Source organism: Leptopilina boulardi, unplaced genomic scaffold, assembly GCF_019393585.1.
Source record: "Leptopilina boulardi isolate dan_hultmark-lab unplaced genomic scaffold, ZJU_Lbou_2.1 LbouV2_130, whole genome shotgun sequence".
Taxonomy (NCBI): Eukaryota; Metazoa; Arthropoda; class Insecta; order Hymenoptera; family Figitidae; genus Leptopilina; species Leptopilina boulardi.
In genome coordinates this window covers 923,753-950,977 of record NW_026137675.1, presented here as the reverse complement: position 1 = coordinate 950,977, position 27,225 = coordinate 923,753, and the positions used below count along the sequence as shown (strand labels likewise).

At 23.9% G+C, this 27,225-nt stretch overlaps 2 protein-coding genes across 9 annotated transcripts in view; one reads left to right on the top strand and one right to left on the bottom strand.

The window, feature by feature from the left end:
• Positions 1-1,824: 1,824 nt before the first annotated feature.
• LOC127291258 (uncharacterized) lies at positions 1,825-14,322 on the top strand. The gene is made up of 16 exons (XM_051320271.1): positions 1,825-1,943; positions 2,137-2,434; positions 2,676-2,864; positions 3,192-3,372; positions 3,671-3,785; positions 4,050-4,230; positions 5,860-6,119; positions 6,409-6,582; positions 7,999-8,085; positions 8,278-8,575; positions 9,113-9,304; positions 10,579-10,759; positions 10,948-11,062; positions 11,783-11,963; positions 12,197-12,456; positions 13,990-14,322. The coding sequence occupies exons 1-16, from the start codon at positions 1,859-1,861 to the stop codon at positions 14,166-14,168; spliced, it is 2,976 nt and encodes a 991-aa protein (XP_051176228.1). The 5' UTR covers positions 1,825-1,858; the 3' UTR covers positions 14,169-14,322.
• A 2,600-nt stretch (positions 14,323-16,922) lies between these two features.
• LOC127291261 (solute carrier family 12 member 6) overlaps positions 16,923-27,225 on the bottom strand; it is a 103,655-nt gene continuing 93,352 nt past the window's right edge. For 6 of the 8 annotated variants that reach the window (XM_051320286.1, XM_051320287.1, XM_051320285.1 and 3 more), the window contains 10 exons: positions 26,638-26,823; positions 26,176-26,411; positions 25,667-25,839; positions 25,431-25,592; positions 23,923-25,361; positions 23,747-23,854; positions 23,584-23,634; positions 22,853-23,181; positions 22,640-22,779; positions 16,923-22,376 (listed from right to left, as the gene is read on the bottom strand). In XM_051320286.1, the coding sequence (XP_051176243.1) occupies positions 22,285-22,376; positions 22,640-22,779; positions 22,853-23,181; positions 23,584-23,634; positions 23,747-23,854; positions 23,923-25,361; positions 25,431-25,592; positions 25,667-25,839; positions 26,176-26,411; positions 26,638-26,823 (2,916 nt within the window). In that variant the 3' untranslated portion in view covers positions 16,923-22,284. The remainder of the gene's footprint in view (positions 22,377-22,639; positions 22,780-22,852; positions 23,182-23,583; positions 23,635-23,746; positions 23,855-23,922; positions 25,362-25,430; positions 25,593-25,666; positions 25,840-26,175; positions 26,412-26,637; positions 26,824-27,225) is intronic. The other 2 variants (XM_051320288.1, XM_051320292.1) reach the window with 2 other exon arrangements.

Genomic DNA, 27,225 nt, shown 5'->3' with positions numbered 1-27,225 from the left:
TTTTGGCAATTTTTTTAAAAATTAATAGATTTAAGCAAAATTTGCTACATGGAGGTTTTCTAGGTTCTTAAGGTAAAAAAATAATAGAGACATGGTGATTAATTTTATTTGAATTTGTAAGGAATTTTTTCATTTTCCAGGAAAACATTCTATTCAAAAAAATTGAATAAAATTGATTATTCTTAGTCTACTGCAATTTAGGTTCAAATGGTAGGTTTTTTTTGAAGGTTACCAATGTGGTTTTAAGGTAAAAAAATAATAGAGACAATCTGATTAATTTTATTTGAATTTTTTATGAATTTTTTCATTTTCCAGGAAAACATTCTATTCAAAAAAATTGAATAAAATTGATTATTCTTAGTCAACTGCAATTTAGGTTCAATTGGTAGGTTTTTTTGAAGGTTACCAATGTGGTTTTAAGGTAAAAAAATAATAGAGACAATCTGATTAATTTTATTTGAATTTTTTATGAATTTTTTCATTTTCCAGGAAAACATTCTATTCAAAAAAATTGAATAAAAATGATTATTCTTAGTCAACTGTAATTTAGGTTCAATTGGTAGGTTTTTTTGAAGGTATTAGGTGTGGTTTTAAGGTGAAAAAATAATAGAGACTTGCTGATTAATGTTATTTGAATTTTTTCATTTTCCAGGAAAACATTCTATTCAAAAAAATTTAATAAAATTAATTATTCTTAGTCTACTGCAATTAAGGTTCAAATAGTAGGTTTTTTAGAAGGTTACCAATGTGGTTTTAAGGTAAAAAAATAATAGAGATATTCTGATTAATTTTATTTGAATTTTTAAGGAATTTTTTCATTTTCCAGGAAAACATTCTATTCAAAAAAATTGATTATTCTTAGTCTACTGCAATTTAGATTCAATTTTTAGGTTTTTTTGAAGGTATTATATTTACGAATTTTGGTACCTAGGGGTCGCTGATTACGAATCTGAAGTCAGATTATCATAATTCAAAATGACGGATCCAATATGGCGGCCAAAATTTTAAAAAATGATTTAATTCGCTTGAAATTGGTTACTCGGCGGTTTTCGGGGTCGCTGATTACGAATCTAAAGTCAGATTTACAAAATTCAAAATGGCGGATCCAATATGGCACACTAATTTTGAAAAAATTCATCAATTTTAGAAAATAAATTTTTAATTCCGAAAATTATTGTACACTTTTAGCTATTGTAAGCGTATAATGTTATATACGAGGATAATAATAATGAAAACCATTTTCCTCCTCTTTGTAATAAAAGGAAAAATAATAGACAATTCTTTTTTTTTTGACTAACAAATAAAAATGTTTTTCTTTCTAAAAAAAACCAAAATTATCTATTAAAAGATCAATTTTAAATTTCAATTTCAATTTTTTTTGTTTCTAAATTAATTATTGAACTTTTTACTATCCAGGAAAGAATTGGATAAAAAGCGCCCATTTCTTCTTGGTCTTAAGTGCATAAATAATAAATTAACAAAATACTTTCCGTGTTAGGGTAAACATTATGATTTTCCGTTTTCGTCTATATATGAAAACGCCTACTTGGTTTATAAAACCTAAAGTTTCTTAGAGCAACGACAAGTTTGAATTTTCACTTCAAAGTGCAAACGACATTTGGAAATAGAAAAAAAATTTTTTTTTTAATAATCAATATTATTAAATTTAAAAATTGTTTTAAATATACAAAAAAATTTTTCAAAATTGAATTTCAATTTTTATTTAAATTTTTAAGAAAGATTTCAATAAAATTCAAAATTTCTATTGTTTACAATAAGGAAATAGATAAATAGAGAAAAAATTATTTTAAAAAAAAGTTGTTTTAAAAAATTTAAGTATAAATAAATAAATAAAAAAATGTTGCTTCTTATAATCACTTGTGTTTCTTTATTAATATTGAAAATTTTACTCGACTGGAAAAGAGGTCCAAATTTTCCACCTGGTAACTATTTTAATTTTCTTAAAATAAATGTAATCTATTAATATTTTCAAAAAAATTTATCTATTTATTATTATTTTGAGTATTTAATAATTTTTCCTTGTAAAATTATTCTATTTAGATAGTAAATAATATGTAATATTTAATATATAAAAAAAAAAATTTTTTTTTATTTAATTTAAAATTTTTTTCAAAGGACCTCGTGGTGTGCCACTATTGGGAAATATGTTGGACATGAAAAATTTAATGAAAGAATCAAAATTTTTTTCTGTCGCCATTTCAAAATTAACAGAAAAATATGGACCAGTTGTTGGTCTTAAAATGGGTCTTGCCGAGCCATTTATTTTAGTTTCGGGACGCGATGCAATTGTCGAAATGTTAACACGTCCTGAATTTGATGGAAGACCCGATACCTATGCATTTCGTTTTCGTACATTTGGCAAAAGACGAGGAATGGTTTTTACCGAAGGCAAAGTTTGGAGTGATCATCGAAAGTAAGAATTATTATTTTTTTTAATATCGTCAATTTTTCAAAAAAATTTGAAATTTCTTTTTTTTAATTTTCTATTTTCAAATTGATTTTTTATTTCAAATTTTTGAAATTTGAATCGCATTTTTTTTTATACAAATTTGAAATTTAATTTGTTTTTTAAAAATTTAATTAATTTTTACTAATTAATTAAATTAATTCAACTTTTTTAAATTTTAATATTTTGAATTAATTCCATTTTTCAGATTCGCTCAAAGAAGTTTAAAAGATTTGGGTATTGAAAGAAGTACAATGGAGGATTTAATTTTGGAAAACGTTCATTCTCTAATGGATACACTTGAAAAAAATTCGACAAATGGAATAATTAAAAATTTCTCCAAATACTCGAGTGTATCGATTTTAAATAATATTTGGAGTTTAATTGGTGGCACAAAGTTAGTAAAAAAAATAAATAAAAAAATTATTATTAAAATTATAATTTAATTAATTAATTTATTTATTTTTTTTTTATTTCTTTTTTTTTTATTTACACATGGTAAAAAATATTTCTCTGAATTTCTAAGTCATTAAAATTAAATAATTACAATTGAGAAATTAATAGTTGTGATAAAATAAAAATAAAAAGTAAAATAAAAAAAAATATTAAAAAAAATAATTAAAAAATAATTAAAAAATATTATTTAAAAAAAATAAATAAAATACAAAATTATTTTTTGAACAAATAAATAAGAATTTCTTTTTTTTTTTTTTTTTTGTTGTAGATTGTCCGATGATAATACAAAATTACAGGAAGCTGTAGAGATGCTGTACAATCTCGCGAGGCACACCAGTGCATCAGGTGGTCTTCTCGATCATTTTCCCTTTTTAAGATATTTTATGCCTGAAATTAGTGGATATAATGCCCTAAAAGAGCGCCATAGAGGAATTAAAAGATTCCTCGAGGTAAACAATTATAATTGAGATTTTTATAATTTTTTAATATATTTTTAAATTTTTCTATAATTTTTTTTTATTTTTAATTTTTACTCCTCTTCTAAATTTCGAAGTAATATTTTATTGGTTTTAACATAAATAAGCAAATAAACATAAATTTTTGTTTAAACATAATAATAATAATAATAATAATAATAATAATAATAATAATAATAAAATAATAATAATAATAATAATAATAATAATAATAATAATAATAATAATAATAATAATAATAATAATAAAAATAATTAAAAATAATTTCTAGGTGGAACTCGCTAGACATAAAAACATGAAAGATGAAAATATTCACAATGACATGATAACTGCATATTTTGAAGAAATTGAAAAGAAAAAAAATGATCCCACATCTTCTTTTGATGGTAAATTTTAAAATTAAATAATTGATAAAAAATTTTTAAAATTATGAATTTCAAAAAAAAAAATTTATAAGAAAAATTTTGTTTTCGATAAAAAAAAAATTGTGATTTTACAAAAAAAAAAAAATTATTATTATTAGAATTTTTCAAAATTATTTTTGTTTTTGAAAAATTTTTTATTTTTTTTCTAATTTTTTTTTTTTTTTTGTATCAAAGAGCTAATTTTTAATTAACTTACACTTATGTTTTCATTTATTTTTCAAATAGAATTAGAGCTTTTTGCCTTGACCAAGGATTTTTTCTCAGCTGGTTTGGAAACAACGAATAATAGTCTTGGTTTTTTTGTATCATACATTGCTGTTAGAAAAGATATTCAAAAACGAATACAAGATGAACTTGACAATGAAATTGGACGAGACGCTCGACCTTCTTTAATTTATAGAAACAAGTACGTGAAAAAAAAATTATTTTATTTCCTATTTTTTTTTTTAATTTTTTAATTAATTTAATTTCTTTTCATTATTTCCATTTTTATATAATTTGTTTTTTTTTTAATTTAAAAAAATAATTTAAGTACCCGTGTGGAAAAGTGATGTGGGCCCCCAGCGGGGGCCCTTATGGATCGCCCTCATGCCATGAGGGCCGCATATGGATGATCCATAGGGGCCCCTCATGGAAACGACATGCTCATCGATGAGGGCGCCCGCATGGGCGATCCATGAGGGTGCCCCTACGGGCGCCCTTATGGGCCCTCACGTTTGCCCTCATCTTGCCCTCAAGTTTGCCATAATGTTTTTTAATCAATAATATTAATAATAAAAGTTAATTAATAATAAATAAGCTTAAGTTATGAATAAATAACATATTTATTTAATAATTATTCAATTTTAAATTAAATTCTTACTCAAATTCAATTTATTAATTAACGTTCTAATTAATTAACTGTCGGATATAATTAAAAGTAATAATAAATTAATTAATTAAAAAATTAAAAAATATTTAATTTATGCATACTATTAACGGATATTTTCATTTTTCAATTAATTCATACATAGAATTAATGATTAAACGCAAACCTGAGAAATAAATAAATCTAACGCATGGGGGGAATCGAACCTACGACCTACGGACTATGAGTCTAACGCTTTACCAACTACGCTACGTACGCTACTTCAAAACGAATGCTAACTTCTTGATGCTATTTAAACTTCAAAAATACCTAACAAAGAAAAGTGCTTAACATCATTTAGTTAAAGTTAAGATATTAAATTATATTTTCCAATCAAATGCAATTTATAAAATATAATTAATTATATGCTTTATGATTATTATCATGAATCATCTCAGGCGAATTTTCAAAAAAGTGTAAATATATTTTTATTAAAAACGCGTTTTTCGTTGTTTTAAATCATTGGAAACATTCATTTTTTGTTGATAAAAAAATATTTGATTTTTGGACTTAGAAAATTTTGCTAATCGATCATGAGGGCGATCCATGCGGGCCCCTACGGTGGCCCTCATCTATTTTGCCATAAGTGTGAGTGTTATTTTCAAAAAAGTGTAAATATATTTTTATTAAAAACGCGTTTTTCGTGGTTCTGAATCATTATAAACATTAATTTTTTGGTGATAAAAAAATATTTGATTTTTGGACTTAGAAAATTTTGCTAATCGATCATGAGGGCGATCCATGCGGGGCCCCTACGGTGCCCCTCATGGATTCGCCATAAGTGTGAGTGTTATTTTCAAAAAAAGTGAAAATATATTTTAATTAAAAACGCGTTTTTCATTGTTGTGAATCATTATAAACATTAATTTTTTGGTGATAAAAAAATATTTGATTTTTGGACTTAGAAAATTTTGCTAATCGATCATGAGGGCGATCCATGCGGGGCCCCTACGGTGCCCCTCATGGATTCGCCATATGGATCAGCCCTCATGGGCCCCCGCCGGGGGCCCCGAACTCTTGAGGGCAAGATCGTGGCTTTTTCCACACGGGTAGTTTTATTAAAAAATTTTTAATAAAAATATATTTTTTTTTATTAAAAATATTTTTTTTTTTTAATAAAAATTACAGTTTGCCTTATCTAAATGCAACAATAGCTGAAGTATTGAGAATTTCACATGTTGCACCAACGACAGTACCACATAGAGCATTGAAAGATTCAACATTATTTGGTTATGAAATAAAAAAAAATTACACACTTATTGCTAATTTAGTGAGTCTTCATATGGACAAAGAACATTGGGGTGATCCAGAAATATTTAGACCCGAGAGATTTATCAATGATAAAGGTGAATTTGTCGAGGACTCATGGTTAATGCCCTTTGGAACAGGTGAGAAAAGAAAAATTTTTTTTTTCTTTTCCTTAATTTTCTAAAAATATAAACAAAAATATTTTTATCCAATTTTTTGCAGAATTCCCCTATTTGGAATCTAAAGTACATGCCACTAGTAATTTTTTTCACGAATTTCATTGTTTTTTTTTTTTAATTTCTTCTTTACCGACCTTACCGACATTTCTTCTAACCTCAAAAAATGTTAGATAACTACTAGAATTTTTTTTTAATTGATTTCTTAATTAATAATATTGATATGTTTTTTAAAAATTAATTTTTTTTTCAGGTCGACGAAGATGTATTGGAGGAAGTGTAGCAAAAAATAGTTTATTTCTATTTACAGCCAGTCTTTTGCAAAAATACAATTTTTCATTACCGCCTGGCGAACCTCTTCCCTGTCTTACAGGTATCAATGGAATGACATCAGCTCCGCCAAATTGCAGACTTCTACTTACAAAACGTTAACTAATTTCTTTTTTATAAATATTAATTTATTCCTATTTATTTAAGTTTAGATAAATTTTGTAATTAGTTAAACCCAATTTTATTTAAATATTTAATATTTAATTTATATTATCAGATATTACCTATTGTTACTGTATTTATAATTTATTATTATTATTGTTAGGTATTATTAATTAATTAATTATATTAAATTATTTTATTTTAATTTTAATAAATATTTATTTTATTATAATTCTTTGCATTATTATTTTTACCTTACAATTTTATTATTAATTATAATTTATTTATTATTATTATTTCACTAAGGAAGAAGGGATTTTTTTAGAAAACTAAATCGTAATTTGTTATTTCTTGAAATTAATTAATTATTTAATTGAAAATAATTTTTCAATAAATTAAAAAATAATAAATAAATACAAAAATGAATTGTTAAGAAATTGTTAATTAAAATAAAGTGGTTCTTTAGAAAAAACTAAATCGTAATTTGTTATTTCTTGAAAGACTGAAGATCATCGAAAGTTATGTTGTTAATTATTTATTTTCAATTAATTATTAATTTTATTGTTAATTAGAAAAAAATTATTCATTAAAAAACTAAATCGTAATTTGTGTTATTTCTTAAAATTAATTAATTAATTTCAAATAATTATTTAATAAATTAAAAAATAATAATTAAAAATTAAATAAAAAAAAAAAAATGGGATTCTCATCCTATTTGAAAGTGAATTACAAATGAATTTGCACGCATGTGTGTATTTATTGTAAAGGTGAAAAAGTTGATTCGAAAATGTGCGCGTGCAAATTACGTTATATACAGGGGGAAAAACCCGTTTTATTAATAATTCACTATTAGAATTACGAGTTTGGATTTGAAGTTAATGGAATTTGGTGCGTGTAAGATCACCCTAACAAGTATATAGTATATGTAACATGCACTCGGTCAACATCACCTTAATGACGACTCTTGACTAATATTTTCTCAGTGAAAGGTGGGAATGCATTTTTTTTTTTTTTTTTTTTTTTTATTTTTGCGCCTTCAATGTCTAAATCAGTATTCATTCGGGACTGCGTCGCATCAGGAGCAAAATTCGCTTTCCGGTCAAGCACCTGAACGTCAAAAAATTTATAATTAAAAAAAAAATAAATAAATAAACAAAATTTTTAAAAATAGTGGAAAAAAATTATGGAAATTAAATTATAATTATTTATAAAATAAATTTTTGGTTTTTGACTAAAAAAAAAAAATGGTAAAATTAATTAATGAATTAAAATCAAAAATTCGCGATTTATAAATAAAATTTAATAAAAAAAAAATAAATAATGTTTTAATTAATTAAACGAAATTAAATATCGAATTAGAATAAAAAAAAAAAAAATTTTACATAAAATAAATTACAGAAAAAAAATTAAATAATGTGGATTCCTTTTTTGTGCTGTTTTTTTATTCTTGTCTTTAAAGTATTACTGGATTGGATCCGAGAAACAAAGTTTCCTCCCGGTAAGTTTGCAGATAAAAAAAAAAAAATTATAATTAATATAAATATTAATTAATAAAAATATCTATTTGTAATTTATATATAAATATTATTAATTTAATATAATTATTAGTAATTAATAATTTATTAAAATTAATTTTCAATTATTTTGATTATTAATTGAAAATTAATTTTTTATACAATTTTCTTTTAAGGACCAAGAGGATTACCAATTTTGGGCAATATTCTCGATTTAAAGAAACTTTTAAATGAAAAAAAATATTTATCCCATGTCTATAGAAATTTAGCCGAGACTTATGGACCAATTGTGGGTTTAAAATTGGGTATTGGTCATCCTATTATTTTGGTTTCCGGACGAGATGCTGTTTTAGAAATGCTGAGTCGTCCGGAATTTGATGGAAGACCTGATACATTTTCCCATCGTTTTCGAACAATGGGCGAAAGAAGAGGAATTATTTTTACTGATGGAAAAATGTGGGACGATAATAGAAGGTTCTTCAAAATAATTCCAATTATTATATCCAATTATTAACTTTATTCAAGATTAGATAGAAAATTCTTCGTTTTATGATAAATTTTAGTATATATTTAAATAAAATTAATTCTAAATTAATGAATTAATTATATATAAGTAATTGATAATAATACTAGTAAAATAAGTTTCAATATAAATGAAAATAATAATTTCAAAATCACAACGAAAATTGTAATTATTAATTGTTTAATTAATTAAATTATTATTTTTATTAATGATATATTGTTGGTTAATTTGGTACTTAGTTAACTGAATTAGTATATATATTTAATATTTACTATTAATTAATTACAATGTGATTAAATAATTATTTATTAATAGTAATTTCATAATTAAAAATGAATTTTAATTAATTATGGATCATTAACCTTATTTATTAATTAACTAACTTGTTGATTATTAATGATTAATTACTAATTTTCAATTATTTATTAATATTAATCATTAATTTAATTCATCTACAATTATATTTATATATAGGAATTAATTTTCAGATTCTCATTGAAATATTTAAAAGAATTTGGATTTGGCAAAAGATCAATGGAGGATTTAATTTTGGAAAATGCAGTTTCTTTGACAATAAAGATTGAGAAAAAAATTGAACAGGAAAATATAATCGAATATTTTTGTCAAATTTCGAATATTGCTGTTTTAAATAATTTATGGTGTTTTATAGCAGGAACCAAGTAAGTTACGGTTTAACATATATTGTTCAATTATAAAAATAAAATATAAAATTAATGAACAATTAATTAATTAATTAGAATTACAATTAATTAGCTGGAATCAATTATAATTAACTAATTATTACAAATAGAATTGATGAACAATGAATTAAGTAGATTTGCAATTAAGTTATTACAATTAAAATTAATTAATTAGAACCAATTGTAATTAATTAATTTTTATATATAGAATTGATAAATAATTAATTAATGAGGTGTAATTAATTATAATGAATTAATTATTATATATGGAATTGATAAAAAATTAATTAATTAGAATTAGAATTAAATAGTTAGAATTAATTGTAATAAATTAATTATTATATATGAAATTAATAAATTAGATATTAGTAATTGTAATTAATTAATTGATATATAAAGAATTGATAAACAATTAATTAATAAGGTAGAATTAATCATAATTAATTAAATATGATATATTGATTTAATGAACAATTAATTGATCAGTAAAAATCAATTGTAATTAATTAGTTATTATATATAAAATTGATAAACAATTAATTAATTAGGTAGAATCAATCATAACTAATTATAAAATAAAGTTATTATCATAACTAACAATAAAGATGTCATGTACAATTAATTAATTAATTAGAATTACAATTAAATAGTTAGAATCAGTTGAAATGAATTAATTATTATATATGGAATTGATATACAATTAATTATTTACATAGAATTAAATATAATTAATTAAATATTATATTTAGAATTGATAACAAATTAATTAATTAGAAGTACAATTAAATAGTTAGAATTAATTGTAATAAATTAATTATTATATATGAAATTAATAAATTTAATATTAGTAATTGTAATTAATTAATTATTATATAAAGAATTGATAAACAATTAATTAATAAGGTAGAATCAATCATAACTAAATATAAAATAAAGTTATTATCGTAACTAACAATAAAGATGTGATGTACAATTAATTAATTAATTAGAATTACAATAAAATAGTTAGAATCAGTTGAAATGAATTAATTATTATATATGAAATTGATGTACAATTAATTATTTACATAGAATTATTTATAATTAATTAAATATTATATTTAGAATTGATAAACAATTAATTAATTAGATGGAATCAATTATAATTAATTGAATATATCTACAGATTTAATAAACAATTAATTAATTAGTTAGAATCAATTGTAATTAATTATTATATTTAGAATTGATGAACAAGTTTTTGTTTTATATAGATTGAAAGAAGATGATCATAGAGTAAAAGAAGCTTTGGACAATTTAAATGGAAATACTAGAAAAAGTTCAGTAAGCGGTGTTATTTTAGATCATTTGCCATTTTTGAGATTTATTATTCCAAGATTAACGGGATTTACTGATCTTAAAGAACGTCAAAATCGAATGTGGAATTTTTTCAAAGTATGAAATTGAAATTATTTTTTTTTTGAAATTACTTATTAAATATTTTTTCTTATCTTTATTTAATGTCAAATAATATATTTATGAGTCATTATATATGTAGTTGTTATTTCTTTCTATTTTTCATATTTAATTATAATTAATGTTATATTAATTTAAATACAAAAAAAAAATATCTCTTTTTACAGGATGAATTAAACGCGCATAAAAATTCAAAAATCGAAGGTTCTTATCGTGATTTAATTGACGTTTATCTCGACGAGATAAATGCACAAAAAAAGGATTCATCTTCAACATTCAATGGTAAGATTAAAAAAAATTAAACACTATAATTAATTGACAAAATTTGTGAAAATTGAATGTTTTCTTTTAAATTAGTAATTACAAAATTGATCTCTCTATATAGAATAGAAAAATTGTATTCTAATTATTATATTAAAAAAGTTAATTATGATTAAAACTTTATAAACATTTTTATACAAAAGTAAACCAAATATTTCGTAAATTTTTTTTTTTTTAAAACAATTTAATTTACTGTTACAAAAATCTCTCTGGAATTTTTGTTTCGTACATCATCGGTCGAGTAACGGTTATAATTTTTTTTTTCCCCCCTTTCTTTTTGCACATGTATATCAATTTCATTTCGTTTATATTTTTAAAAAAATTTAAGACAAAATTGTAAGAAGTAAGTAAAAAATAACAAAATGTAAATATTTGAAATATTCAAATGTGAAACGAAAATCTAATACTATTTGTTGACTAATTTAAAAATAGAAAAAGAGAAAAGAATTATGCAATTGTATCTAATGTGAAAATGAAATGAGTAAATGTTAAAAGTTTGATGAACTTTTTTTTTTTTTTTGCAAATATTGCATTAATGGAGAAAAATATTGTGTAAGAAAGAAAAATTATTATTCTCAATTTTCACATTTATTATTGAATATTTTAACAAGAGTTTGTTAAATTATTCATGTTTGAAATTTAATTATTGAAATTCTTTTTTTGCTTTGTGTTTTGCAAAAGAATTCCAACTTTTGGCATTGATAAAAGATTTTTTCTCCGCTGGCGTTGAAACAACAAATAATTCACTTGGTTTTGCAATAACATTTATTGCAATTAATAAAGAGGTTCAGGAGAAATTACACGACGAATTAGACAAGGCAATTGGACGTGAATCTTTGCCATCTCTCACTTATAAAAATCAGTGAGCAAATTTTTAAATAATTTCACACAATTAAATTGTTAAAAAAAAAATTAATTTTGTTAATAATTATTAACTAATACAATTAGATTTTTAATTAAAATAATTATTAATGCAATTAGAAATTTAATTAAAATAATTATTAAATTAATTAGAATTTTAATTAAAATTATTTAGTTTTTTTTTTTTTAATTGCGATTTTTGATTTTCATTTTTGATGAAATTTTTCTTTTTAGGTTACCATATCTCAGTGCAACAATTGCTGAAGTTTTGCGAATATCAAATATTGGCCCAACTACAATAGCACATCGAGCAGTTGTTGACTCAAAATTATTGGGTTATAATATAAAAAAAAATTATGCTATATTGGCCAGTCTTGTTAGTGTTAATATGGACAAAAATCATTGGGGCGATCCAGAAACATTTAGACCCGAGAGATTTATCGATAAAAATGGTAAATTCGTTGATGACGCCTGGGCTTTGCCATTTGGAGCTGGTAAATTATTTTTAATAAAAAAAAAAAAATTATTAACTAAATTATTTCATAATTATAAATAAGAATTTTGAATATTCCCGCCTTTCATTCCTAACCTCAATTTAATTAATTCTGTATTAATAATTCATTTATTTTAAATAAATTATAATTTACAGAATTATTGAAATTGTGATTATGGGGGATTATTCAATTAAATTATTTTATAGTAATAAAATAATTAAAATTTGAATATAGTTTATATCTTAAATCAGATAATAATATTCAGTAATAATAAATTTGATATTTATTTTCGAATTAAAATTAATTATTAATAGATGGAACCAATTACAATTAATTATTATATATAGAATTAATGAACAATTGATTAGAATTACGATTAATTAATTGCAATCAATTGTTATAAATTAATTATTATATATAAAACTGATGACGAATTAATTAATTAGATAGAATCAATCATAATTAATTAAATATTATATAAAGATTTAATGAACAATTAATAAATTAATTAATTAGAATTACAAATAAATAGTTAGAATCAATTTTAATAAATTAATTATTATATATGGAAATAATAAACAATTAATTAATTAAAATCATTGGAATAACTTAATTATTATATATAAAATTAGTGAATAATTAATTAATTAGGTAGAATATATTATAATTAATTAAATATGATATATAGATTTAATGTACAATTAATTAATTAGTTAGAATCAATTGTAATTAATTATTATATATAGAATTAATGAACAATTGATTATAATTACAATTAATTAATTAATTGCAATAAATTGTTAAAAATTAATTATTATATATAAAACTGATGAACAATTAATTAATTAGATAGAATCAATCATAATTAATTAAATATTATACAGAGATTCAATGAACAATTAATAAATTAATTATTATATATGGATATAATAAACAATTAATTAATTTGAATCATTGGAATAACTTAATTATTATATATAAAGTTAGTGAATAATTATTTAATTAGATAGAATATATTATAATTAATTAAATATGATATATAGATTTAATGTACAATTAATTAATTAGTTAGAATCAATTGTAATTAATTAATTTTTATATATAAAATTGATAAACAAATAATTAATAAGATTGAATTAATCATAATTAACTAAATATTATATAGATATTTAATGAACACTTAATTGAATAGTTAGAATAAATTGTAATTAATTATTTCTTATATAAAGAATTAATAAATAATTAATTAATAAGGTAGAAATAATCATAATTAATTAAATAGTACATAGAGATTTAATGAACAATTAATTGATTAGTTAGATTCAATTGTAATTAATTATTATATATAGAATTGATAAACAATTAATTAATTAGGTAGATAGTTATGGGGGATTATTCAATTAAATTATTTTATAGTAATAAAATAATTAAAATTTGAATATACAGTTTATTTCTCAAATCAGACAATAATTTTCAATAATAATAATTTTGATATTTATTTTCAAATTGAAATTAATTTTTTTCTTTTTCAAGGTAAAAGAAGATGCCTAGGAGAAGTATTGGCAAAACATACTTTGCTCTTGTTTACTGCTTGTCTTTTACAAAAATTTAATTTTCAACTTGCACCCGGAGAATCTACACCCTGTATGGATGGAATTGATGGTTTTGCTGTTGCACCTCCAATTTGTCGAATAATGATAACAAAACGTTAAAAACTCAAATTAAAAAAAAAAATAGTTTTAGAAATTTGTATTAATCAAAATTTAGGTTAGGTTATAACTAGAGAAACAAAAGGAACTCGCCGTTGATAATTCTCATTTTGAAATGAGACAAATTGACAAATTCAATAAAATAATTTATATCTAATCACTGAAATTTACATTTAGCAAAACAATTTATGGATTCGAAAAAAAATTATTTCATTAATTTTAGTTATATACACGGGGTTTGCTGGGTTAAGTCGAACATTATTATAGATATGTAATCTTCTAAAAAAATAAGTTAAAATTTCCTTTGCGCTTTTTACAAATTTTTTATAGTTTTTGAGTAAATTGCAATTGAAAATTGGACAATGACGATTTTATGTTTTTTATTAATGAATCATTGAATCGTCACTGAATTATTTTCTCGATTTTCTCGTAGAAAGAAAATGAAAAGAAAGAGCCACGAAAATTGCAAATAGAGTGGAAACTTAATGGAGATAATGGAACATCAAAGTTTTCTGCTAACGCCGAGCTTTGATTGGCTGATAGAATTCCTCTAATGGAAGTGGCGCGTAATTTATTCAAATTTGAATCTTGTAAACAAATTTATTCCTATAGTACGAATCGCCAATGTCTCTCTACTAATTTTTTTTTCTTTCACATTTTAAAAATTTAATATAATTTTAAGATTTTAAAAATTTTTAAATATTTTCAGTATTTTTAAATTTTAAAAATTGTTGGCTTTTCGTTGAGGCTCCATCTATTAGAGATAATCGAAATCTTTCAAGTTATACCGTCTAAAGATAACGAGAAAATATGAATTACCATCACATGATAATATTTGATAAATGAAAATAATTCAAAAATAATAATTTATATTTAATAAATATATTTAATAATATTTAATAAATATATTTAATAAATAATAATTTTATATTTAGCATTTTTCTTATTTTATTTCAGGCTATTTTTCTAATATTAAAAGATAAAAAAAAATTGTTGGAACAATTAAAAAAATAATTTTTTGTGAAAAATGAATGGAATAGAAAATTTTGATTTCACAATTTGTAAAAAATATTTAAATATGATACCACTGTCTTCTAAAAAGTGGTGATAAAAAAATAGTTTTTTTTATGTTTTTTTAATTTTATATTAATTTTACTATAGTTCTTAATAAATTTTTTTTTATCACGAAACTAATATGAATTTTTCAAGGTTATATTTTTCCTAATGAATACCTAATGGAAATTTAATTAATTAATTTAAAAAAAAATACTTTAATTTAAAAAATGTTTATAAGAATAATTAAAAATGATTTAAAATTAATTTAAAAATAAATATTTTAAAAAAATATTTGTCTAATTATTAGTTATTGGAAATACCAGTTTTTACACTAAATTTGTATTGTTTGGTACAAAGAAATATTTTTTTAAATTATTAATAAAAAATTTTTTTAAAAAATACACCTAAGGGAGTGTAAATAAATTTCCAAAACAAATTCGATACGTTTTTTTTTTTATTTATTTTTGTTAATTTCCGTATGTTTTCTTTTTCATAATAGATCATCTTTTATAAGTTAATTACAAGTAGTTCTTTTCTCTCTAATAGTTTTTTTTTATCCTTCTATAGGGTAATAGGTATTTCACAGTATTGACTCTATTTCCTATATAGATGACTAAAGTTTTTTTTTTTTCTTTCATTTATCTACAAATATTATTCTATTTATACTTTGTATATAATTTGTATTTATATATATAATTATTTATATATATTTATAACAATTTTTGTTTATTTCGTTAATATAATTTGAAACGTTTATTAGTTTCTTGTGTATTTTTTTTTTTTAACATTCAATTGAAATTTTTTTTTTATATTAACCAAAGAAACAAAAATGTTAATTGAAGTAGTTTTTTTTTTTATCGAAACGATTTCTCTTTTTCGTTTAATGATTCTTTTCAAAATATATTTCATTTCTGAAAAGAATTCAATTTCGAAAGAAGCAGAATTAATGACTGTTAATCATTTCGAGTTTGATTTTTTGAATATGTAAATGAATAATTGAGCACAGAAAAAAAATATTGTGCATAAAAATGACAGAGAAAGAAAAAAAGAATTTTTTTTCAATATGAAAAAATTTTTATTAAAAATGAAAATGACGGATTTTTTTTTTTTTATTATCAATCTCGAAAGGATTAAAACGTAGAGAGATTATTTATAATGAATGTATATAGGTACTTTTTGAAGATAGTGTTTTTTTTCATTTTTTTTTTACTTTTGACACATATGATTGAGGTTTTCGAGCAAGTTCATTGCTTAGCTCGCGTCTCACAGCCTAGAAGTGATTTTCAATCCAAAATGTTTTTTCAAATTTTTTTTTTTTTTTTTTTTTGAAAAAACATTGCCAAGACGATTGCGCTCAAAAATTCCATGAGTTTTTTTTAAAAAAAAAAATCTTACATTTACTTTATTCGCTAATTTTTTTAAAATTTTTTATATCATTACTTTTACTCTGTTATAGTTTTTTTTTTTTTTTTTTTTGATTAACGATTATTAAAATTAGATATTTCATAACACTAATAGAATTTAAAAACAATTTAAAAAAAATTTTTTTTTTTTTTTAATGAAAAAAACAGGTTCGGAATTATTTAGAAATAAAATATATTTTTTATAAAAAAAAATTTTTCAATTTTAATATTAAAAGAGAAAATTATTTTGAAAATAAAAAAAAAAAAACGAATGAAAAGAAGAAAGTGTTAGACCGGCTATTTTTAAAATTTTTATTCTAATAATATTTTTAATGCATCATAATGATCGTAATTATAACGTTTCTTTATTCCCACATCGCTTTGCGAGCTCATCAGGTAACATGTTTTAAAAAATTTAGGTACAGACATAAATACAGTGATTTGATTTTTGCATTAATCTGGTACCAAATATATATAGAGATTGTTTTCTTTTTTATTTTTTTTTTTAATTTTTCCATACTTTGGATTTGTCAAAGCTTTTCATTTTTTTTTTTTTTTTGCTCTTAAAATTTAATATACTTTTTCCTAAAAAATAAACTCAACTATCACAATTAATATGGTAACGACTTAAAAATATATATATATTTCATTAAAAATTACAAAACAATATATTTCTTTTTTTTTCAAAAATTATTAACATTAAACTAATTTTGATTATATTGTAAAATTAGATTTTTTAAAAATTAATTAAAATGATAATTTTTAAATTTCATTATTTGGGGAAAAAAATAAAATTTTTTTTTAGTGATTTGACAAATACCAGAGATTAATATTCTGAAGTGCTTCATTTTCTTTTTTTTTGTATTTGTATTTGCCAATGGCACTATTTTTAACATGTACCCTAAAACTAATTTGCAAATAATTTTTTTTTTCTATTTTACACACACGATCATTGTGCATTTTTTTTTTTGTTGAAAAAATAACAATTTTTTAATGAAAAAAAAATATATATAAAAAGCATCATTAGAGGGCCATCGAGTTATATTTTTTTTTTGATTAAATTAAATTTTTAATTTAATATTTAATTAATTAATTTATTTTTTTTAATTGAAATATTTTGAAAGTATGTTAACAAAATGTAAAAATTTAAAATTATTTTGAAATAAAATATATAATGCAGTGAAAATTATATTTTGTGTAGAGACTCCACCCTGATGGGAGCATCAACTCATTTGATTGGTTACACTTCAAGGTCACTGAACGACGATTGTTTGACGCAGCGTGACCTTGAGGACTAACCAATCACAATGAATGGGCGTGTCCCGTAACGGTCGATTCTTACTTTTACTGATAGTTTCAACAGTTTTTGCATCTTGAAATTAGGAAAAATTAAAAAAAATATATAGAAACACAAAAAATAGAAAGAAAATAACAAAAAATATTTTAAAAAAGAATCAAAAATATTAAAAAAAAACAAAAATACAAAAAAAAGAAACAAAAATGTAAAAAAATAAAAAAAATATTTATATAAAAATACAGGAGGGAAAAAGTAAAAAATTTAGAAACAAAAAAAAATTAGAAAATTAAAAAATATGAATTTTAACGAAAATAAAAATTGTTATAATAAAAATATTAATCGATGTAGCCCTTTTTGAGTGAAACACTGAAAATACTATAAAAAGCTCTGCCTCATTTCCTCTCTCTCTCTCTTTCTCTCTCGTGTCTTGTAAACTTTCGTAATCGTTTATTTAATTTTTTTTTCATATAAAGCGATTTTTAACAGTTACTAGCTATTTATTTACAATGATTTAATAGGTCTACAATTTCGCTGAAAGGCGGCTGTATGTATATATAGTAAAATTTTCACGTTCTATATTGTCGCGAGCAAAATCGCAGACCAACATGATTTTTTAAGTAACTTTTTTTTTTCATGAAAGTCGCCTATAATCTTTCTTTTTTTTCTCTTTCCCTCATAATTAATAAATTTTTTTTTCTCATATATATATTTATAATAATCAACACTTCATATTCTGTATAAACTATATCGATTGCCAAATTAATTCTAGACAATATAAGTACACATAAAATATATATGTCGCATTTATAATATAATATAATACAATATAATGTAATATAATATATTTATATATATATAATATATATTATATACTAATTATAATTAAAATTATAAAATAAGTAACATTTCAGATAATATAGGGATGTGGGTTTTTTTTTTTTGAAATATAATAATAATAATAATTTACAAATTTTGTGTACACAGTACATATTAATATTCTACACCAGGTCCGCTCAAATTTTTTTTTTTTTTTTAATACTTTCTTGTTACGATGCAGCAGTGAGAGTGAATGAGGGATGTTATGCGATTTTTCTCGTTTTTTTTTTACTCTAAAATCTGAATTAGTCGTAAAAATTATTGAACAATTTAATTACTATTATGAAATTTTATAATTAAAAAAAAATATAAAAATAATAATTTATATTATAATTATAATTCAGAAAATAATATAATTTAATATTATTATATTGTAATTAATAGTAATAATTATTTCTGAATTTTTTTTTGATGAGAAATATTCAAATCACTACTTTTTAACGTTACTCTTCATTGATTTCTCGGAAAAGTATTCGATTCGGTTCCCTCCGCTGCCGTTCGGCTAGTTACGGCAATAAGGCCCGTCCCACTTGTTGCGCGCTACGTTCAAGGACGCCTGCGCGCCAACTCGGATACTTAAAGAGCGGGAGCTCACGCCGCTCATTCTCGTACAAGACTCTGGCGTTAAATCATCTTTTCTTTTTTTAATTTTGCGAGAAAATAATATCACATCGTTTAAAAAAAAAAAAAAAAATTATGCATTTAATAAAATACTTTTCGGACTCTTTTTTTTCCCCGACTATTTTAGATTTCGAGTTTTTCTTGTAACTGTGAAATCGTGAACGAATTTAAAATGATTTTTAAAAATTAATTTCTTTGACAGAATGTAAGAATAAAATCCGAACCTTTTTTTGTCGAAGCGAGTGTTGTGTAGATTATAGAAAATTGTAAAGAAATGAGAAATTTTTTTTTTTTTTTGAACGGCAGGCAAAGACATCCCGATTTTTTTTTTTTTTTTAAGGGAAGTGAGTAGAGTAATTGTATTTTTATTTCGATTTTATTCCTCACGCGCTAGAGAATTTCTACTTGTAAAATGCGTAAAACTCGAAACGTCAGGAGCGGATATTAGGCACCGAAAAAAAAACCACATGTGACAATTGACTTAAAAAAGTGTTTTTTCCGACACTTTTTAATAGTTAAAAAATAAAAATAAATTCACAGGTAACCAATATCCGTTCCTTGACATTTTTTTCATCTATCGATATTTTTTTTCTTTTTTAAACTATTATTTACGATTTTTATTTGTAATCGTAATATATATTTTTAGTTATGTTTTTTTTCCTACCTATTTATATATATATTTGAAAAGTTTTTTTTTCTGTACTTTGAAAATTCAATGCGTTATTGAAAACGATTTTTTCTGTCCTCTTTTTTTTTCATTTATTTCGAGCACGAAATTTTTGAGGCTGGACAATTTTTTTTTTTTTTATATATTTTAACTTTAACGCATATATATTTATCGTCGTATCGTAATTATGTTATTTTTTAGTTTTTTTCACAGACGTTAAGGGAAATACTAGTGCAGTAATTAAATCGTACTTTTTTACTACCACGCAGATTTTTTTTTTTCGAATATCTTAAGTACTTTTTTCTCTTTCTCTTTCTTTTTTAAATTATAGTCAAAATTAATACTTTCTAAAAAAAATTTTGTTTAGCAAAAAAATACTGAATCCAAAATACTTTTTTTTTGGAAAAAAAGGCGGGGGGTGAAATTGGACGTTTCTCTTTCGATATTAAAAAATGAATCTATAGGGACATTACGTAATTGACAGTACCCTGTAAAATTTTTGAAGATAAAAAAAAAAATTGAAAATTAAAAAAAGTTACGATTTTTTTTTTTTTTGCTTTTCAAGTCCTGCTTTTTTTTGGGTCCTATCTAAAAATAGTGAAATAGCACTGCAAACTATAGATATATTTTTTTTATATATTTATGCAAAAAGTGCATCACGACACTTAACTCGAGTATTTATTAGTGTTCTAAAATTAGCTAAAATTTTTTTTTTTTTATGAAATGTGCCGCAGTATATCGTATATTAATAATAGCGTCGGTCTTAATATTTTTTTTTTTTTTTTTGAGAGTTTTGCTAGAAAATTTCTTTTTTATTACGCGACATCCATCGAATAACAACTATAAACCTAACACACACTGCGTATTTTTTTTTTTTTTTTTTTTTTTTTTGGTGTTGTTAATTATAATATTAGCAAATATTAAATTTTCGGTACACGAACCGTTAATTATTATTATTTTTTTTTTTTTTCATAGGCCTTGGACAGTAAGTAAGTAATAAAACACGAGTGCGACGAATTGCTTCTGGCCCAAAAATTCGGCAAAAAAAAAAATTTATTTTTTTTTATCATGCATATTTTGTATTTTGTATTTTTTTTTTTTTTTTTTTTTTTGAAGAAAGATTATTTTTTAGGAAAAGAATACGAATTGTAAAAATCCGGATGAAAAAATTTGAAAAAGTTTTTTTTTTTTTTTTTTTTTGCTACACGAGTATTTGTTTGTCTAAAAAATTTCTTAGAAATAGGGAAAAGGGAGGGAGGAAAAGAATTGTAAAAAAAGGGTGTTTTTTAGGGAAAAGTTTTCTGGTTAGTGCTTCATTTTCAAATAAAAAACGAAAGATGATATTTTCTAAATTTTTCTATCCTAGAGGCTAGTTATAAATTTTTTTTTTTTTTTTAAATTTCTGAAGCAAAATCTCTATCTAGAAATTGTTTTTTTTTTTTTTTCCTAAAACGACAATGCACGTAGAAAAATGAGCCTCTCGCGTATTTTTTTTTTCTGTCTTTGGTTTAAATGCGAAGCATATAGAAAATAATTTGGCAGTGTTTTTCATAGATGCTTCGACATTAGCCTTTGACTTCAAATTTTGATTCATTTTTTCTGTTTTCGATGAATGAAAGTGATTTCTTTTTAATGAGATCTTAGGTTTTCTTTTTCGAAAACCTTTTCTCTTCTTTTTCGATGAATTTAACTTAATTTACCTTGTCTTAAGTTTCTAATGAAAAATCATTGAAAATAAACTTAGCCTTTGGCACGTTATAATATACTTTGGCATCAGAATTATTCTATTATTATTATTTTTTTTTTTAAATATTCTAATCTTTCGAAAAAACGGACAAAGAGATAAGTCAAATTCAATAAATTTTCATTGCTCTTTTTTTTTTTTTGTTCGTCAATAAATTTTTTCCTATCGTCAAGCAATAGATAGATAGATAGAGAGAGAGAAAAATAGAAGGAAAAAATGGATTTCAATTTTTGATGAAATTCATTATTTCCTTCTATTTTATTAATTATTAAGTTATTAGCGCTTAGCGCCATTAACGGTGCAAGATAGCGGCACAATAGAAAAATGGCCTTGAGGATTATTATTATTATTATTATTATTATTATAATTATTATTTTAAATATTAGGAAAATTAAACTAGACTCTGATTTTAGCGAGACGCTGAATTTCATATTTTCGTTGAACGTTGATTTCGTTCACGAGTAGATGGTAATAACTTCTCGGCCACCTCCTCGTACCATTAGCACCCTCTCGAGACGCTCGGTAAGGACTTCCAAAAATTCCATATCTATTTTTTTTTTCCATTAAGGAAATTTTCAAATTTTTAAATTAGTTTCATTTTCTTTTTAATTAATCTACATTACGATTTAGTTTTCATAGCAATTGTTTTTTTTCCAGTACTTCATCAGAAGAGAAAGATTTGAAAATTGTTGCCCATAATGGAAATGACCAGTAATCGCGATACACTTTTTTTTTTTATTGATTCTAATCTTTGTACCAACCTTTGGACAACTGAAATAAACAATAAAAATTTAATTACTAAAAGGATACAGTTATATTCTCGTTCCAGTTTTGTGTCTCTAGGAGGTCCTGGAAGATTTAGAATTACTAACTGTGCATCGTGACTTTTGTTCACGATGACCTCGTTTAATTTCACTGCAGTGTGCATACGTCTCACATTTCCCTCGTCACTAAATAGAAGAAAAATTAAATTTTAAAAAAAATTTACACAAATTCTATTTTTTTTTTAGAATCTATACTTACGGTGTGAGTTGAGTTGCTTCCTTAGATGCCTCCTCAGCCTTTTTATCCTGTGTACTTTTAGCCTCTTTTTCAGCATTCTCCTTATTATCCTGTTTTGGCGAACCACCAATATTATTTTTCACTCCCTCCGTTTGTTTTTCAATGGTTTCATTTTCAACAATTGTTGTTGTTGTTGTTTCACTTTCCTTTTGACTTGAATCTGATTCTTGTAAAAGTTTCTCCTGACCCTCTTCAACGCCATTTGGTTGATTTGATCCCGGCTCTTGGAATCGTACTTTTGTTGCTGTTTTTACATCCACATTATGATGATGATCAACAATAGCTTGCACCTAAATTGGAAAAAAAGAGATATCAATTTATATTTTCAATTTTATTTTTCTGAAATTCTCTCTATAAAGCTTATGAAAAAAAGCCCAGCGAGATTCTTAACTTGATATTTTTAAGGCGCCAAGTTAAGAATCTAGATTTTTGTTGATGACACATGAATAACAAAAGTAGCAAACTATTGTCCTGAAAACTAGAGCAACAAAACGAAATTTTTTTTGTCTACTAAAAAAAAAATAGTGCTCGTTTCGTCTGTGTTCGTCAAAAAAAATGGACATGATGCTAAAAAAAAAATTGCTTGTAAAATTTTGGAAAGTGATGATTAAAAATTTTGGCTTAAAGAAAGGATGATTGATAATTTGGAACAGATGGACAATAGGATAGGGTGAATAGGGTCTTTGACAAACCACAGGCAAACTTTCTTCAGCAGGTACCTCGTTGAACTCCAAGGTCTCCACCTTTTTCCGTGACGAGCACACAACAAAACAGATATAACAATCAGTACATCTTACGGAATTACTTTCCCAAAGAATTTAATATTAATTCATAATTAAAAATTACAAAACTCACCAATCCTTGGGATTCCTTTTTCTTTAAATGCATCTCTCTCAAAAATTGATTACGTTGTTCCATTTGTAGTGTTCGCTCATAAGTGTAAGCAGAAATATCAGCGTTCATCTAAAAAACACACAATCAAAATACAATTTTTTAAATACAAAATGGGAATTTTAAATTAATTACTTTACCATTTCGACAACTTCAACCTCAGCTTCAATTCGTAGATCATATAAAAATTTCTTAAGATCCTTTTTCATTTGAATCGAATTATCCTCCATTTGAGCGACGGTAAAAATTCTCATCTTACAATTCTTCCAGGTGCGATGTTGTTTTAAAAGAAATGGTAACAACATCAATAAACCACCATCGTGAACAATCCACCATACATCAATGTTGCCAACAACTTTTTCCGTTGAATCGGGAAAGAAATTAATTCCTTTTGGCACCATTAGCGCCATACGAGCTGATGCAACATTTCTCACTGTTTGCAAGAACACCCTCCACGTTCTTTCATCCTCGGAATGTTTCCAACCATACGGCCAGCCAAGAATCACTGTATTTGGTTTCATTCCACCGAGACCTGTAGTTTGTACCAATGCGCTAACACCATCCACAGTATTTCGTGCAACTAGAACATCGACAAATCCCTTAACCTTCTCCTCTTCCATAGAACGTCGTAAACTTTGTTTAGCCGCCAATGCTTCGCCAGAGTTCCTTGCATAATCACCATCAATACAGCTAACGCAGATTGTTAAACCTTTACCAGCTTTAAGCTGACTTGCAAATGTTAACAGTTTCCTGTACTTTGGAACAAGGTCACCGGTTAATTTAGCCAGAATTAAAATTTGTGGTCTCCAATTTTTCGTATGCGGTGGACCCTCCTCGAGTCTTAGAAGAGAATATCTAGCTGCTGACAGTGCAAGACCTCGAATACCATCACCCCATTCTTTTTCAGCTCCTCTATATTCAATATACTTGTAAATCAAACCAGCCATTCCCATTGCTAATAGTGCATAATACCAACTTGTCATAAACATAATCGCAATGCACAATGACAGACCAATAAACGATAAACTCCAATGATAGAATTTAAATCTTGGTCTCCAATTCGGAGTCCTCAATAAAGTTTGTAAGGCGCATGCAAGATTAACAAAACCATAGCACATGAGGAAAAACATCGACAGCAGTGGAGCGAGAAGATCAACATTTCCCAGTAAAATTCCACATTGGCAGATCATTACTGTGACAATAAGTGCACGAGTTGGTTCCCCACGACTTGAACTCTTGGCAAATGGTGCCAAAAATGGTATAATCTCATCTTTAGCAATTGCTTGCAATAGTCTCGGTGCTCCCGTCAATGATTGTAGACCAGCTCCCAATGTTGAGAGAAATGAACCAATAAGAATTACCCATTCATTAGGCCAGGCAATATTAGCAACAACGAGCCTTCCACCAATACTCTGACCAAATTTATCCCTCAGTAGAAGATTATCCACAGTACCAGCGAATAAAAGCACACATGACAAATAAACCGTTGACGTTGTTAAAATTGCACAAATTGTTCCAATTGGTATTGATTTTTGTGCATCGGCCAAATCACCAGATCTATTTGATCCGGCCATAATTCCTAAAAAGAAGAAGAAGAAAAAACGTTTTTTAATGAAAACTAAATCGTAATAATTATTATTTATTTTACCTGTCACCGAGGGAAAGAAGATTCCAATTAAAATAGTAAATGTTGTTGTTAGGTCAACTTGAATCTGATTATAACTTTGCGATGTCAGTTTGTCAATATCTTTTGGTTGATTATATCTCGCAATATATTGTCCTTCTTCTTGAAAACTTCCCCATATATTTTCTAGAAGAAAACAAATTTTTTTTAATTCCACAAAAAATTGATAATATCCCCTCAAAAAAATTTAATTAAAATACCTAGGAATACACCGCTAGCTAATCCTTTAATTCCATTGACAATTGTTACATCATTTTCATTGAAATAGGTATCGCATTCTCTTGAATTATTACAATATACATTACGAAGATAGTCTCTGTTACATTGTTCAGCGGTGACATTCTTTAATAATCTATTACCAAGGGTACACATCCTAAAACGTTTAAAAAAATGTTATATAATCGCATTACTGTTTCTATTTGGAAAAAAAAACGAGATGGTCACGTAATAATAGTTGACATAAGAACCCAGACACATTGTCTCTTATCTTACGATCAATCGTTAGGGATTTTATTGCTTTCAACTTGAATTCAACAAAGTTTTCTAAAGATAAACTTTTTAAACCCCCTTTTCTTTGCCTTTAGAAAATCTTACTTTACCACTTTAATCTTTGCTTTAGCGGAGATTTTCTTTTTAGAAAAAGAAGTTTTATTTATATTTTTTTAATAGAAATTGAAATTCTAATTTTAGAGTATAAACTAAAACTCACTTTAGTAAATCATTTCCATTGACGTTAACAAAGAGACCAACGTAGACGGCAATAATTGAAAAGATGACACAAGCAAGTGCCACTGTTGCAAACTTGTTGACAAACTTGACGCCGATAAAGACAATTGTACCCATGACCATTAGAAGACCAGTTCCATAAACACGAAAGTTATTGTACATTATGTTTGGATCTTTAGTGAAGTCACCAAATATACTCAAACTAGGCGCCATGTAGGTCTAGAAAAAAAAAAAAAATTCCTACCATTATTTAAAATGAAAAATTATTTCTGGGAATTTCAAATAAAAAATGTTTTCTCCTTTTTTCCACCTTAAATTATTGTCCTATGGGAAATTCAAAGGGAAGAAGATCCTTAAAAATAATGTTGGGTTATTTTTTTTGTAGGAGGACTATTAAATAAATTGTCAGCAATTTTTTTTTTCTTTTTTGTTTTTGGAAACCTACCAGAACAATTTCGACGGCACCAATGATGTACATGGCTGCTGCTAAAGTGGTACCTGTATAGAAAAGCATTCCCACAGCACCACCAAATTCAGGTCCTAAACTTCTTGAGATCATGAAATATGAACCTCCCGCAGGTACCACACCGTTCGTAGCAATTGCGCTCATACTTATTGCTGTCAGCATTGTCTGAGGAAAAAAAAAACAATTTTTTAACAAAAGAAAATTTTAAAATTATCAATTTTCTTTTACTCAATTCTCTTATATTTTCCAAAGAAATAGTTTTCCACACAATGGAAATGTTGTACATTTTCTTCAAGAAATTTTCACAAATCTATATAACCAACTGCAAATGGCAGTTAGCCAAGGGACAAATTGCTTCCACTATCCGCGAATCAATTCTCCAGAGATTATATACCAATAAAAATTACTGCTTCATAAATCAAAAAAACGTTTTTTTTACTATTCCATTCGCATTAAATAGAAAATATTTTTAAAAAAAATTGTATTATTTTTAATATACTAAAAGTAGAAAAAAATATATTATAAAAAAAATTTTAAGAAACAAAAATTTAATTTCAAAAATATATT